Here is a 17190-nt window from a genome sequence, read left to right on the forward strand (position 1 = left end):
AATATTAGTTTGATGGTGACCTCTACTGGTTAAGTAACACATTGTTTTTCAAGAATATTTTTGTATGTTGCGTAATCTGAGATCATATGTCCAAAGGAACGTGTCCTGCTTAAAATGACAGACCAGGAATAATTTATTAGCAACACAATGCAAACGATGCTCAGTTCGATTTTAAGGATACAGGACAAATAATTAGAAGTATATGCAAGTCCACAACATGGAAAAGTAGACTGAACACTGTATTTATGAAGAAAATAAATTAAAACACAATGATAATAATACTTTTAATGTTTTTAAATTAATCTTTACTAGACCAATTCAATTTGAACTCACAAATTACCATCAATCAGTACTGCATTATGTTTAAGTATAACAAGAAGTTTTCAAGCAACTTTTGACCTGTGGGTATAAACGGCATTATCATGACTGTAGTAAAATACAGCTGAGTTCATGGCACATCTTATCATTTATAATTTCATAGATTAATTTGCAGCCTGAACAACCTAAACACACATTTTTGTAAAAGTAAATACAATTATCTGTATGGACTGCACAACTTCATATGCATGAACCTTAGACAGTTTAAGAAGTTTTTTTTTTTTTTGTATCCTTAACATTTCTAAATAATAATAATAAATAAATAAAACGTATTTTTGATGATTATTTAACATTTGTCTGTTAGTTGAACACAGAGACATATTGATACACAGTACATAAAAGCTTACAGTAAATTTTGAAGCACAAAAGAGGTAAACTTTAATAAAATTAACAAGCATTTTTACATTGTATAATGTTTAACAGGTCATTAGATCATGATCATTCAAACAGTTATATGCCATGAAGCTTTGATTCATAAACTTTCATTTATTATAATAATATTTTTACATGATCTACTGATCTGTTAAGCGTCATATGTTTTTTAAATAAGTAATAAACAAGGTTATTAAAAGGTGTTCCCGAAAAAAATAAATACTATAATATGATTTACAATATAATATGTCACTTGGTAAGGAAATAACTATGAAGAAATGACAAATGACTCCTATTCTTTTCCTGGGTTTAGACATAGTGACTCAATGGAAGGGCAATGGGGGTTTTTCGTTACCCCAGGCTGATTATTCTGATTGACTCCACCCTCCATTATTCTGCCCTGGACCGTAAAGCGCATTCAGCGAAGAGAGACAGGAGGACACGAAACCCACATACTTTTTTCAGCACTCTTCCAAGTGGAATTTTAAACTAGTTTCCATGGAGTAATGTCTTCCAAAGGTTTCGATGTGTTTTTGTAGAAAACAAGGACAGTGCATTCCTGAAGAGGTGGATGTTTATAAGAACGGTGCGCGTATAACTTTGTAAACTGAGCTTAACCAGCGCTTCCAACTATGGCGCTGAGAGCGAGAACATTATACGACTTCATCTCTGAAAATCCCGGCGAGATCTCTGTGACAGAAAACGAACTTCTAACTTTGTGTAGTGAAGAGATTGTCGATGGTTGGCTGGAGGGTACAAACAGCAGAGGTGAGACCGGACTCTTCCCTGCATCATACGTGGAGATTATAAAGATTGATCTGCCAGTGCACGGTAACGGGACATCCGGTAGTACTGAATATTACCACCAAACTAGTCCTCAGAGGAGGGACACCTCAAATGAGTCGACACCCACTCATTCCGCTATTTACCTGGGACATCTTCAACAACAGCGACACAGTTTTCAGACGAGCCAAGGAAGCGACGAGGATTGGGACGATGATGACTGGGATGACAACGTAAATGTGGAGGAACAAGGCGGGAAACCTGAAAAAAGCGGGAATCCTCAAGCAGGTTATTACAGCACAGGTTCCACAGCGGCTCGACGCGGTAGTTCGCAACAGTCTAAAAGCACAGCGACTGTTGGCAAAAATCTCAACAGGTTTACAACCTTTGTTAGGTCAGGAGGCGAAGCTTTCGTTTTGGGCGAAGCTTCAGGTTTGGTCAGAGATGGAGACAAAATATTCGTTTATATGGGCCAGCATGGGCCAGAATGGCAGGAGAACGCTTATCCATTTACTTGCACTGTCGACGACCCCACAAAACAGACCAAATTCAAAGGCATGAAGAGCTATATGTCCTATGGACTTACGCCCAGTCACACACAGATCCAAGTGAACAGAAGATACAAACACTTTGACTGGCTTTATGCACGGCTTGTCGAAAAGTTTCCGGTTATTTCAGTCCCTCATTTGCCTGAAAAACAGGCCACGGGTCGATTCGAGGAGGACTTCATTTCCAAGCGGAGGAAAGGTTTAATATGGTGGATGAATCACATGGCGAGTCATCCAGTTTTATCCAAGTGCGATGTTTTCCAGCATTTCCTTACCTGCAGCAGCAATGACGAAAAAGCCTGGAAGCAAGGCAAGAGGAAGGCAGAGAAGGACGAGCTAGTTGGCGCCAATTTCTTCCTCACTATCTGTCCTCCAGCCTTACCTCTTGACTTACAAGAGGTGGAGAGCAAAGTAGATGCTTTCAAAACGTTCACCAAAAAGATGGACGAAAACATCATACAAGTCAACGTCACCATAAACGAATTTGCCCGAAAGCAGATCACAGGTTTTAAGAAGGAATATCAGAGAGTTGGGCAGGCTTTCAGACTTATGAGTCAGGCCTTCGAATGCGACCAGCAAGTGTACTCCATTCCATTAAACAAGGCCATGGTGTACACTGGAGAAATCTATGAGACCATTGGGGAATACTTTGCAGAACAGCCCCGTCAGGATTTGGAGCCAATTTCCGATCTTTTAGCGATTTACCAGGGCCACCTTGCAAACTTCCCAGACATTATCCATGTAGAGAAAGGTTTGGGATTTTTCTCACATGTTCGCTCAAATATGTCTTGTCAGGATGTTTGCATGTCATAAATTGAGGTCAGTAGGTCACATTTTATGTTGCATGCTATGAGCTTCACAGTCAACCTACCATAAATTAGGTTAATATTAATAAATCTTTACCAATATTGTAAATTGGTATTGCATGGTGCATGGTTAACAAATCTTTTTAAATCGCTGGTTGACTAAAGAAGAAGCTCTGAATTAGGTATAGAAAGCGTTCTCGCAAAGGCAAACTGATGATGCAAAGTGGCCTTCTTTTTAGATGTATTAACATTTTATATCTAGTAGCAAATGGCACATTGCAACAAGCTCTCTGCAGCATTTCAAATGACATGACCTGATTCCTTCCTGGTGTAGAAGAGAGCATATTGGGCTGGCTTGTCCTTGCAGCATGAGATGGGTGTTGCTATGGTGGAATGATGCCAACTCTGTTGTAATTACCATATCCCTTTAGTGAAAAAATATATCACTCCAAGTATATATTTTCCTTTATTGTGTATTGATGAAATTGAGTGATGTAAAATCATATTTCAGGGTTTGCGTCACACACATTGCTACTGCTGTTTTGCATGAGAAACTGTCTTTACAAAACAACTGACATTGGCAAAGCTTTGTTTTAAAGGATCTGTTCCTAAGCTTAGGGCCCCAGTACAGGGTAGCTGTGAATGCTCACAACACATCGATTCACAGCTGAACCCCACTCTCTGAGTTTGATATAGAAACATCCCAAAAATTAAAATTCATCATAAAATATAAAAAGCATTGTCCATAAGTGTCTACGAAAGTGTGCACTGTTCAGGGAGTATTCAACTCTCTTGGAGATCTTCTTAACCTAAATTCCAAAGAGAGCTGTAAGCCGTAAATCAGAGGCCCTGACTGGTCTGAGCTTGCATTTTAGAGTGTGTGAAGTGGGAACTTTTCAAATCAAGCATGCATTTGTTTGCAAACACAATTTGACTTATTCAATGCTGTCCTTGTTCTTGTCCCCCCATTACCTTCTCACATTCTCCAGGAGCCCTGACCAAGGCAAAGGAGAGCCATAAAGATGGCACTGCTGGCGGAGGTATCCACGAGCGCTGCAACATCATCTCCTGCGCTACACTAGCAGAGATCCAGCACTTTCATCGCATACGAGTGCGTGACTTCAAGGCACAGTTGCAACATTTCTTACAGCAGCAGATCAGCTTCTTTCAAAAAATCACAGGCAAGTTGGAGGAAGCCCAGGACATGTATGATCAGGCTTAGAAAGGTCAATGCCTGCGCAAATGTGCTGCCTTTCTAGATAACTTTTATACAGAACTAAAATACAACTAAAGTGATAGTTCACCCCAAAAAGAAAATTGTGTCATCATCTACTTATCCTTACTTCCTTAAAATGTAGTTCAAACCCCTCAGTCAGGCAGAACGTCTGCCTCAGTCACCATTCACTGTCATTGCATCTTTTTTTCTATACAATCTGAATGGTGACTGACGCTTGCATTCTGCCTAACATCTCCTTTTGTGTTCAGTGAAAGAAACTGGGAAAAACATTTGGGTGAATTTTCAGTCTATGGTGTTACCAGTTTTACTGGGTACAAGGGACAACACTGGTGTGAAATTTTATACCGGGTAAAAGGGGGAAACATTATGAATGGAATTCCAATATCAATACAATAGCCTAACGAATAGAATAGCCTTAAATAAAGAATAGTTGCCTAATGAAGAGTTTGCGACCCATGATAAATGAACCTAAATAACGCATTGAAAGCCAGATGTTCTTTACCAACGTATCAAATTACACAGGCAGCAAAGTACGCGCACTGACAGAAGATGTTTAATTGCAGGTAGCGAATATAATGTGCTTGGTGGGTAACTGTGAAATGTCTCTGATTCTGAATGACACAAGAAATGCTGTTAGACACACAGACATGCGCTTGAAGAGACACACTTTATTATATTTTTAAGAACAGATGACAGAAAAGCCGTCTATGCGCATGTCTGACGCTCTGTTTGTTCGGAGGCGTGCAGTCTCATGGAACATGCGTATGTAAAGGGTTTTCACTCTTTCTTTGTTTCAGTCTTCTGATTATTTTTTATTTTTTTATTTTTATTTTTTGCAAGAATAGTATCGTCTATAAGAATGCTTCAAATGACCTCAGACCATCTCAGCCCTGGAGGTGCTTTGAGTACAGTTCGCTTTATTTCCACAGAGCAGTTCGTTGTGAGCGCAACTCTGCAGGGTCACTTGATATATAGCCTATTTATCTGCGATTAAATCATAAAATAATACAAAAACATGTTCACCTCAAACCATGATTTATATTTCAGTGATTCAGTAATCATCATTATAATTATGTTTACATTTATAATTGTTTTTACATCTTAATATGTACAGTATTAGTAATTTTCCACCTGTCGTCAGGATACTTGCCTTACGGTAAATGGAAAGGTGGTTATATATGATTTTTTATTTTTGACCACTTCATTATTTTAATTGCTTTTTAGTTTCGTTTGAAGTGCAGTTTGAATTTAGTAATGTCTTTGGTTTAAGATTTTCGTTTTTTAAATAAATGAATTTAATTTTCATTGCAAAATCATTAAAGCAAGAATATTCACCGATCTCTCAGCCGGGGAGTTGACGATGTCATTGGATATTGTGATACAGTTAAAGTCAGAAGTTTACATACACTTAGGTTGAAGTCATTAAAACTAATTTTTTTTACCACTCTACAAATTTAATATTAGCAAACTATAGTTCTGGCATGTCGTTTAGGACATCTGCTTTGTGCATGACATGAGTAATTTTAATAATTCTAACAACTGTTTACAGACAGATTGTTTCACTTTTAATTGACTTATCACAATTCCAGTGGGTCAGAAGTTTACTTACACTAAGTTAACTGTGCCTTTAAGCAGCTTGGAAAATTCCAGAAAATGATGTCAAGCCTTTAGACAATTAGCCAGTTAGCTTCTGATATGAGGTGTACTGAATTGGAGGTGAACCTGTGGATGTATTTTAAGGCCTACCTTCAAACTCAGTGCCTCTTTGCTTGACATCATGGGAAAATCTAAAGAAATCAGCCAAGACCTCAGAAAAAGAATTATGGACCTCCAGAAGTCTAATTTATCCTTGGGAGCAATTTCCAAACACCTGAAGGTCCCACATTCATCTGTACAAACAATAGTAAACAAGTATAAACACCATGGTACCGTGCAGCCATCATACCACTCAGGAAGGAGCTCCTAGAGATGAATGTAGTTTGGTGCGAAAAGTGCAAATCAATCCCAGAACAACAGCAAAGGACCTTGTGAAGATGCTGGAGGAAACATGTAGACAAGTATCTATATCCACAGTAAAACGAGTCCTATATCGACATAACCTGAAAGGCTGCTCAGCAAGGAAAAAGTCACTGCTCCAAAACCACCATAAAAAAGCCAGACTACAGTTTGCAAGTGCACATGGGGACAAAAATCTTATGTTTTGGAGAAATGTCTTCTGGTCTAATGAAACAAAAATTGAACTGTTTGGCCATAATGACCATTGTTATGTTTGGAGGAAAAAGGGTGAGGCTTTCAAGCCGAAGAACACCATCCCAACCGTGAAGCATGGGGGTGGCAGCATCATGTTGTGGGGGTGTTTTGCTGTAGGAGGGACTGGTGCACTTCACAAAATAGATGGCATCATGAGGAAGGAAAATTATGTGGATGTATTGAAGCAACATCTCAAGACATCAGCCAGGAAGTTTAAGCTCGGTCGCAAATGGGTCTTCCAAATGCACAGTGACCCCAAGCATACCTCCAAAGTTGTGGCAAAATGACTTAAGGACAACAAAGTCAAGGTATTGGAGTGGCCATCACAAAGCCCTGACCTCAATCTGATGGAAAATTTTTGGGCAGAACTGGAAAAGCGTGTGCAAGCAAGGAGGCCTACAAACTGACTCAGTTACACCAGTGCTGTCTGGAGGAATGGGCCAAAATTCCAGCAACTTATAAGCTTGTGGAAGGCTACCCAAAATGATTTGACCCAAGTTAAACAAATTAAATGCAATGCTACTAAATACTGAATATGTGAAAAAGAAGAATTTCACTGTATATGTGCAAATGTATAATGTGTGATAAATAAAGAAAATTATAATTATAATTATAATTACTAACAAAGTGTATGTAAACTTCTGACCTACTGGGAATGTGATGAAAGAAATGTAAGTTGAAATATATAATTCTCTCTATTATTCTGATAATATTAAAATAAAGTAGTGATCCTAACTGACCTAAGACAGGGAATGTTTTCTACAATTAAATGTCAGGAATTGTGAAAAACTGAGTTTAAATGTATTTGGCTAAGGTGTATGTAAACTTCTGACTTCTTCAACTGTATATATGTACTGTGTGTATATATATATAAATTTCATATATACATATACATATGAAATTTGAGGTTGATTCCGATTTGTTTTTTTTGTTTTTTAACACTAAGATCAGCCGATACCAATTTATTTCTTAAAGTGCCCTTTGCCACATTTTTGCAAGTTAAATGCTGCAGTTATATGTTTATGCCCCACACAGTAAAATTACAGTAACACTTTACAAAAAGGTTCCATTTGTTAACATTATTTAACATTATTGTAGTTAACATGAACTTAATGTTAGTTACAACATGTACTAATACATTTTTAAAATCAAAAGTTGTATTAGTTAACATTAATGCATTATGAACTAACATGAACTAATAATGAACAATTGTATTTTTATTAACTAACATTATGATTAATAAATGCTGAAAAAATATACTGTTCATTGTTTGTTCATGATACCTAATGCATTAACTAATGTTAAAGAAAGTGTTACCAAAATTACAGTAAAATTACATTAATTGTGAATTGCTAACCTTTATTTGTATTGAAAACAGTTATTAATAGTTCTGTTGTCAATATCAAAAGGTCACTGTGACATACTGGCAACCAAAAACCATGAGAGCATCACACACAGCAGAGATACTTTCAAAAATAAGAAAAATATATCCATTACCAGTTCTAAAACTGCTCCAGTGAGAAATCATTAATATGTTTTGTTTACTGTCTTTGGCATATTGTTGTGACACAAATCACTAATTATTAAGCAAATGCATGAAGACGTGGTGCCGTTATTGAAGGTTAAAAAAAGTATTTTTTTTTTTTCTCCCAATTTGGAATGCCTGATGTGCTTTTAAGTCCTTGTGGTTGCGTAGTGATTTGCCTCAGTCTGGGTGGCGGAGGACGAATCCCAGTTGCCTCTGGGACCCGTGCATCTTATCACGTGGCTTGTTGAGCGCGTTGCCACAGAGACATGGCATGTGTGGAGGCTTCACGCCATCCACCGCGGCAACCACGCTCAACTCACTACGTGCCCCACCAAGAACGAACCACATTATGGCGATCACGAGAAGGTTACCTTACCCCATGTGGCTGTACCCTCCCTAGCAACCGGGCCAATTTGGTTGCTTAGGAGACCTGGCTGGAGTCACTCAGCACACCCTGGGATTCGAACTAACGAACTCCAGGAGTGGTAGCCAGTGTCTTTTACCACTGAGCTTCTCAGGCCCCCGAACGTTAAACATTTTTATTAGTTTTATTGTGACCAACATTAATCTGATTTAAATTGGGATCCTCACAGAATAGCGCTGAGTGAGTGATGATGAGATATTGAGAGCACCTGGAGAGCGCACATGTTTGATTGACACCGTGAGCGCCCATGTTAAAGAGAGTAAAGCTAAAAGCGCTCATTAACGCTGAAACAGTCTCTATCGCTCCACACAGCGTCTGATTGTCACGACTCGCATTACATCATGTGTACTCAGATTTGTATTCACATGTTTATTTGTTGTTTAATTCGTTTTTATACCTGTTTGCTGCCTCTTTATCCTCTTCCTGCTCACTGTGCAACGAGTCAGAATTACTACCGTAATGACTCTAGAAAATGGGCAACTTAATATTCATACATGTGTAATTCTTACACATTTGTAAAAACAAAACAGCATATTCATGTGAATTACATCATGTCTGAAAGTTTAAATTCGTGAATGCTTTTTTTTTATTTTTTTTTTTATAAATATCGTGAACATATTTCTTGCATATTGTCCAGCCCTGAGGGAACAAAGCGAATTTATTCACATACATTCAAAGTCATTACCATTCTGAAGCAGCTAAACTGGATCCTGGGATGAAAGGTAATAAAACATTAACATTAAACCCGCAACAACCCACAATAAGTGATGTATTTGTCCGGACAACAAAATACCCGACTGGTAGCCAATGATGGAGAGAATGCACGGATGAAGTAGGTTCGCTGCCAAAGAGATGTTGCCCTTCACAACTGTTGAAAAGCCATCTTTCAAAAAGTTGAACAACACACATTTTAATTGCACTTAATTTTTTTTCAGTTTCATTGGAATTTTCAGTTAAAATAAATACAAATAAAGTTCAAAGTTGTAAATCAAGCTGCCTTGCATTATTGTATAGGCTATTGTTTAACAAAAATTACACCATAGGTCCACTCAGCGTCCAAGTTGGTTTGAACGCGAACGCCGCACCGGTGTGAAAATTATGATATCATGGCAAGTCTAGTGGGTGAACTATTTCTTTAAGTGAGCTTTTTATATATATAGATAGATCCATGAAAATATATTAAAAAAAAAAAGTAAAAAAATTGGGAATCTTTTGGACTGCCTTGGGTTATGAATAAAGAGTAATGTGAACATTTTGTGCCAGAGAGTGACATTGGCCCTTTTATATATATATTTTAATTTTATACATAAAATAGCACGTAATCTGATTATACATAGCAATCATAATTGGTTTCAGTTTTTTTTTTAACCCTTAAAAAGTGTAACCAGGATTTAAAGTTTACATTTTAATTGTTTAAGCTGTTACAGTCAACAGTTCAATGTAAACAACACAAATTACTTCCTTACAATTGTGTGCCTGTACTCATAAGCTCTCTGTCATGGAGCTAATTCCATGGACTTGGACCTGTGGTGACTCTAAATAAGAGTATTTGAAGCATTTGTGTCTTTTTGATCTGTCCTCTGATTCCTAGAGTAATTTTAATACAGATATTAAGATACATTACGCTTTTGGATGTCTCACTATGTTGGACTGTCTACAGTATATCAAAGATGGTTGTTGTACAATCCCTTTTCATTCTCATTTATGATCCTTTTCAGTCTGTGCAAATTTTACTCTCTCTCATGATCAGCTTTTATCTAATCTGCTCTGAGGGAGAGGCCCATGTCTGTTTCAAATTAAGATCTTGTAAGAGAGACGAGACAAGAACAATGACCTAGAAAACATGGGCTGAACCTTCTTTATCTAGAGGACATTCCAGACGAGGCAGAGATTATCACTCATTGTTGTGTGACTTTTCCTCCGACGCAACTACTTAAAGTACTTTGGTTAGTTTAACTTCAGTTTATTTTAGCAGACATATTTAGCATTGTAGCTTTGATAATGCGACAACCTTTGTTCTCAAAACAGTTTGCCAGCTGTATGATGGCTGCTATATAAACTGAAGTGAAACCTTAGAAATAGCATAAAAGAAAAACAGGAAAATAAATGTAACTGTCAAGGGAAAATAGCATGCTTGGCTTCAGGACCCAGTTGCAACAAAACCCTTGAAGATGAAGTATGTAAGTTTAATTGTTAAAACACTTTTTTTTTCCTATCCCACCTTAATATGCAGAGGCAACTACACTGTCTGGCCAAAAAAAAATTAACCGTTTGGATTAAAGGCAGTGTTATGGCTCAGCAACGTTACGCGGCAATAAAATAAAGTCAGCTCACTACCTGAATGTACTGAAAAACCAGGTTATCCTGTCAATGGATTTTTTCTTCCCTGACGGCACGGGCATATTCCAGGATGGCAATTCCAAGATTTACTGGGCTCAAATTGTGAACGAGTGGTTCAGGGAGCATGAGGAATCATTTTCACACATAAATTGGCCACCACAGTTCCTGACCTTAACCCAGCTGAAAGTCTTTGGGATGTGCTGGAGAAGACTTTACAGAGTGGTTCGACTCTCCTGTCATCAATACAAGATCTCGGACAAAAATGTATGCAACTCTGGATAAAAATAAATGTTGTGACGTTGCATAAGTTTGTCGAAACAATGCCACAACGAATGCACGCTGTAATCAAACCTAAAGGCGGTCCAACAAAATATTAAAGCATGCAACTTTTTTTTTGGCCAGGCAGTGTTTAAGCAAGTTATATTTTGATTCCTCTGAAAAGTGTAAAGACTTACAATACTTTGCTGCTTTCAACCAGCCCAAAACAGCAACATTAGCTGAACAAATGGCATGAGTTTGGGGCAGGACTATCCAGTGTTCAGGAGAATTGTTTGAAAAAATGTATTCTTGCTATTCTGTTTGGTAGTGCAATTCCATTTGGTTGTGCAGAAATAACACATTTGATGTTTAGAAAACCTTTTTTTCTGCGTATTGTTCCAGCTCGCACATGGTCGAGCACTCAGCCTTTCAAAGTATATTCTTTTGAACCCAAGCCTGTATGCATTCGACACATGCGCACTAAGACTGCTTTGTGACACTTTGTAGCACAATCAACACCAGGCGCATGTGCAGACGAGATGGGGCTGCACACGAACAGTCCGCATGTACAATGCTGAAAATTACATATGCACGTGGAAAACCTGAGTAAAATTTGGCCTTTAGTTATAAATGTAAGTGTGGCAGCGGGGGCATGGTTGAGTGTCCGCCTGGGAGAGAGAAAGTGGTAAGGGTGCATACACCTGAGTCAGATTATGATTAACACCTGTTTCCAATTGCAGTGAGCTTGGGGAGAGCAGTATATAAGAGACCACGCTACCGACAAAGAGAGAGAGTCAGATATCTAGAGCCCTGTTGAGTAGACGTGTAATTGTGAAGCTAATGAGTAATTGTGAAGCTGATAATACATTGTAAAGCTATAAGCCCTGAAAGCTGCCAATTCAAAGACTTACCTGTGACTGGAGAAACCCGGTTCCCTGTGTCCTCCTTCCCCCGTGCTGTGAAGCTTGTTACACTGGTGCCGAAACCAGGGAATCAAGTTGGAGGAAGTACGCCTCATGGAGTCCTCCCAGTTGGCAGAAATCCTCAAATCCATCGCCGGCCTACACCAACAATCCCTGCTTGAGCTTAGGCAAGACCAAGATTGCGTTCTTCGAGATCTTTTGGGCTCAAGCAGGGGACCGGCATGCGATCCGGAGCCTCCACAACCAGGAGAAAGCCCGGCTGCAACCCCGCTCTTGAAGATGGGGCAGAAGATGATCCCGAAGCATTCCTGGACATCTTTGAGCGCTCTGTGGAGATCTGGGGTTGGCCACGTGCCCAATGGGTGGCCAGGCTCATTCCATTGCTGTCCGGTGAAGCCCAGCTCGCAGCTCACAACTGCCGGCGACTAGCCTCCTGGCTTATGATGACCTGAAGGAGTCCATCCTGCAGCGGGTTGGTCGCAGTCCAGAGCAGTATCGCCAGCTATTCTGGTCCATGAAGTTGGAGAGGACCAGCCACCCGTTCGCCTTCACCCAACGGCTCTGAGACGTTTGCCAGAAATGGCTGCTGGTGGGGGACTGCGACATCGAGGGAGTGGTCGACCAGGTGGTGCTGGAGCAGCTAATCCATCGACTACCAAAAGGGATGGCGGAGTGGGTCCAGTGCCACCGCCCGGCATCACTGGAGGAAGCTGTCCAGTTGGCGAAGGACCATATGGCGGTGTACCCGAGGGCAGAAGAGCCCTCCTACTCTCTCTCGCCTCCCCCTATGTTTTCCCCGTTCTCTTCTCCCTCCCCCCTCCCCTCTCACTCTGCTTTCTCTGCATAGCCCATCCCAGCTCCACGGATGTGTGGAGTCCTGCCTCCGAAGCCGGCTCCCTGTTCACGGGGGTTTGTTCCCCCAATGACTGCACTGCCCCACTGCTTTCCCCCTCATGTGGATGTGCCTGGCGTTGCGGGTGCGGGCGTAGCATCTTGGCCAGCCTGCTGGAGTTGCAGGGATCCGGAGCACTTCCGGGATCAATGCCCTTTGATGGAGCTGGGGACTGTGGTCCGGATCCCTGACACTCCACAGGCTGCCCCCAATCAGGCCAGAGTGTACAGGATACCGGTAAGTGTCAAGGGGAGTACTCACCAAGTCTTAGTGTATGCGGGTTGTAACCAAACCACTATCCACCAACGCTTGGTTCAACACGAGGCTTTGGGAACAACCAAAAGGGTGAGTGTGAAGTGTGTGCACGGGGATATTCACAACTACCCGGTAGTGATTTTAATTTCTGGGAACAAAGCATAGAGTGGAGGCAGCGGTTAGTTCCCACCTCACCCATGGGTCCTGCACAAAAGCAGCGAGATGTGAAATGTGTGATGCTTTGGCAGGGGAGGCGGAGCCGGGGCCGTCTTCATCTCCTCCACGTCAGGGTTTCCCGAAGGGTATTTCCCTCTGGAGCAGGCGAGGGACGAAACCCTCAGGCATGCCTTCAACCAAGTGAAAATTATCAATGGTCAACGACTCCAGCCGAATATCATGCTTCCATATCCGTATTTTGCAATAATAAAGGAGCGGTTGTATAGAGTGATGCAGGACGCCCAAACAAAGGAAGATACAACCCAGCTTTTAATACTGCGGAGCTGCCGGGAAATGTTGTTCCAGGCGGCTCATTATACGGCGTTGTTCCAGGTGTGCAACATCTCAGCACGCTGTGTTGCGGAGGCACTCTTCAAAATAATCTCCCGGGTGGGGATTCCGAAAGAAATCCTCACTGATCAAGGTACAACATTTATGTCACGGACACTCCGCGAGCTTTATGAATTGTTGGGTATTAAGTCGATTCGCTGCATTGTTTGCCATCCACAAACAGATGGCCTGGTGGAGCAATTTAATAAAACCCTTAAAAACATGATTCGTAAGTTCGTGCACAAGGATGCTTGAAATTGGGACAAATGGCTCGATCCCGTTATTCGCAGTCCGCGCGGCATTCTTGATGTCATATGCGAAGCTTGGGAGGAGGGACCTTCAACCAGTAAGAATGAAATTCTGTACATTCTTGATCTTAGAGCAAAACTCCACACTTTGGGGCAACTAACACAGGAGAATTTGCTCCAAGCTCAGGAACGTCAAAGCCAACTGTATAACAGGGGAACTCGGCTGTGGGAATTTTCACCAGGAGACAAAGTGCTCATATTACTCCCCACATCGGGCTCCAAATTACTCGCAAAGTGGCAAGGACCATTTGAGGTCACACGACGAGTGGGGGATCTAGATTATGAGGTAAAGCGAACCAATAGAGGGGGCGCACGTCAAATATATCACCTGTCCCTGTGACATTGGCTACGGTAGTTCTGGAGAGGGCAGAGCTCAGGCCAGAGGTGAATACAAAACATAATCACATCACCTTGGTCACTTGTGGAGACCACCTCTCACCGTATCAAGTCGCAGAGGTTGCCAAGTTGCAACAGGAGTTGCAGACGTGTTTTCCCCTCTGCTGGGTCATACAAATCTCATCCAGCACCACATCGAGACCGAGCCGGGGGTGGTGGTATGTAGCTGACCCTACCGATTGCCCGAGCACAAAAAGAAAAGAATTCGGGAAGAATTGGATGCAATGCTCGATATGGAGGTAATAGAGGAATCCCACAGCGATTGGTCCAGCCCGGTTGTTCTAGTTCCTAAGAGCGACGGTTCTGTGTGGATTATAGAAAAGTCAATGTGGTGTCTAAATTTGATGCCTACCCAATGTCTTACGTTGATGAGTTGCTCGATTGGTTGGGCGCTGCTTGATTTTATTTGACATTGGATATGACAAAGGGTTATTGGTGTTGGGCCTCATGTATTCAGATAGAAGACAAAGGCAGGCCTAACACAGTCATAAAACCTAATTCAGGCCCCCACATACCAAGTCATACATTTTACTGATAAAAATCGCGCGAAAATCAAACAAAGGGAGTCCAAAACAGACTACAAATCCCATGAAGCCTCGCTCACTAAAGGATCGAACTCTCAACTCCTATTGGATGAGGCACACGACAGAACGCACCTCAACCATGACATCATCAGGAGTAGAAATATCTCTGAAATGCTTCCGGGATTTGCTTCCAGCAACTTTGTTCGCCGTGCGTAGACGCAGCTCATCGCTGCTCTCAGGTGCAGCCTCGTGGCACAAGGAAGTAACGTCCGACTTGAAACTGTGGCCATACAATCTCCATCTCGCTGGACGAGTTGAGATTACTCTGTGTTCCACCGAACACTCTAACGGCTCTGAGTGATAAACTAACAGCTGCTTTCTCTCCCACGATCGCAAAACCGGCTTTGGGGCCGTCACTTTATTCTCTCTCTCTCTCTCTCGTACTAAACACACACACACACACACACCCTCGTGTTATAGGATTATTTTGATTTCCATATCTAATCATATCACTGATTAGTTTGTAGTTGTAAGTCGGAAGTTTATTGACTGCATTGTATTAATTATTAATTGATATCACTGCATAAATAAACTTTGTTATATTACAGAGAGAAGTGTTTTGGTTTGTTTTGCATACACCTGTGTCATGCTGACGGGATGTCAGTGCTCGGATTCAAGCCTTCATTCATTGTTTTTTTTCCCGAAAATTTATATTCTTCGGATGTCGATTTTCCTAAGAAAACAATCTAATATTGAGACTGTCATACTATCTGGTTATTAGTCCCTGATTCCAGGGTGGTGCCCCATCAATATTAATCCTTATTCTATTGATTTTTGATAATTGATAATTATCTTTGATGATTGTTGAATTTGAATGATCAATAAGCTAGTGTTAATTTTAATTAATGTTTCATCGATGTTAATGATTAGTGATTGTCTTTGATCTCAGTGTTCTATTGATTTTAATAATTCATAATTATCTTTATTAATTATTGCTAATAACCAAACCCGCTCCTAAACGTAGCGCACTACATTTACTGGAGCCCCATATGAGTTAGATTCAACTATTTAATTTAAATATTAATTAATAACTAAAGAAATAATTACCAATTATTTCTGATAGTAACACTGATCTAAACCAGTAAAGCCCTACATTGGCAGATCCCCTTGACACCAATTTCCCATGAAAAAACAGCCTTCTCCACTCTGTTTGGATTACACCAATCTGTGAAGCTTCCGTTCGGTTTGTTTGGGGCCCTGGCTACGTTTCAGCGTCTCACGGACCGAATCCTAAGTCCGCATTCAGTCTACGCTGCTGCCTATTTAGATGACATCATTTACAGCAATGATTGGCAGCGGCACATGCAGCTGAGATCGCTGCAACGGGCGGGACTCACAGCAAACTCCAAGAAGTGCGTGATTGGATGGGTGGAGGTACAGTATCTGGGGTTCCACTTGGGCCACAGGCAGGTGCATCCCCAAATTGACAAGACTGCGGCGATTGTGACCTGCCTGAGGCCCAAGACCAAAAAGGGGGTGAGACAGTTCCTAGGGCTGGCTGGCTATTATAGGAGGTTTGTACCTAATTATTCGGATGCCACCAGCCCGCTGACTGATCTCACTAAAAAGGGAGCTCCAGACCAGGTCCAGTGGACGGAGCAGTGTCAACAGGCGTTTACGCAAGTGAAAGCCGCACTTTGTGGGGGGCCGCTTTTACATTCACCCGATTTCTCTCCCTTTTGTCTTACAGACAGGTGCTTCAGACAGAGGGCTGGGGGCGGTACTCTCGCAGGTGGTGGAGGGGGAGGAACGCCCGGTGCTGTACATTAGGCGCAAGCTCTCGCTGAGGGAGACTAAGTACAGCACTGTTGAAAAGGAGTGTCTTGCCATCAAATGGGCGGTCCTCATTCTCTGGTACTACCTGCTGGGGCAGACCCTCACTCTCTGTTCAGACCATGCCCCACTCCAGTGGCACCAACGCGCTGATCACCCGTTGGTATCTGGCTCTTCAGCCGTGTAAGTTCAAGGTGGTCCACAGACTGGGAGCTCAGATGGCTGTCGCCGACTTCCTTTCCAGAAATGGGGGGAGTGGTAGACAGGACGGATATCTCTCCGGCCTGAGTCTTTTGGGTTTTTATAATGGGGGTTTTCAACTTATCAGTAAATAAACAGATCTGTGGTAAACATTACTTGACAATACGTGGACGTTTTGTTCTACAACATAAATTACACACTTTCATACCTCAAACATGAATTTTGAAGCTGCTGTGTTTTGGAAAAAAAAAAAGTATGCAATTCATGCAATACAGCATCAAAATTTATGTTTGAAGTATGAAAGTGTGTAATTTATGTTGCAGATGAAACGTCCACATATTGTCAAGTAACGTTTACCACAGACCTTATTTTATTCATATATCCAAAA

The 17190-nt window shown here is 41.3% G+C and overlaps 1 protein-coding gene across 1 annotated transcript; it reads left to right on the forward strand.

Annotated features, from left to right (window-relative positions):
- Nucleotides 1-1045: 1045 nt before the first annotated feature.
- On the forward strand, nt 1046-16956 carry LOC127432377 (sorting nexin-18-like). The gene is made up of 3 exons (XM_051683365.1): nt 1046-2832; nt 3877-4072; nt 16523-16956. The coding sequence occupies exons 1-3, from the start codon at nt 1383-1385 to the stop codon at nt 16596-16598; spliced, it is 1722 nt and encodes a 573-aa protein (XP_051539325.1). The 5' UTR covers nt 1046-1382; the 3' UTR covers nt 16599-16956.
- Nucleotides 16957-17190: the final 234 nt, after the last annotated feature.

Source organism: Myxocyprinus asiaticus, chromosome 42 (assembly GCF_019703515.2).
Source record: "Myxocyprinus asiaticus isolate MX2 ecotype Aquarium Trade chromosome 42, UBuf_Myxa_2, whole genome shotgun sequence".
Lineage (NCBI taxonomy): Eukaryota > Metazoa > Chordata > Actinopteri > Cypriniformes > Catostomidae > Myxocyprinus > Myxocyprinus asiaticus.

Coding starts and splice junctions, on each gene's coding strand:
- LOC127432377 (XM_051683365.1), top strand. CDS start 1,383: ATGGCGCTGAGAGCGAGAACATTATACGACTTCATCTCTGAAAATCCC. Junction 2,833..3,876: donor CATTATCCATGTAGAGAAAG/GTTTGGGATTTT, acceptor CACATTCTCCAG/GAGCCCTGACCAAGGCAAAG. Junction 4,073..16,522: donor TTTCAAAAAATCACAGGCAA/GTTGGAGGAAGC, acceptor TCTTACAGACAG/GTGCTTCAGACAGAGGGCTG.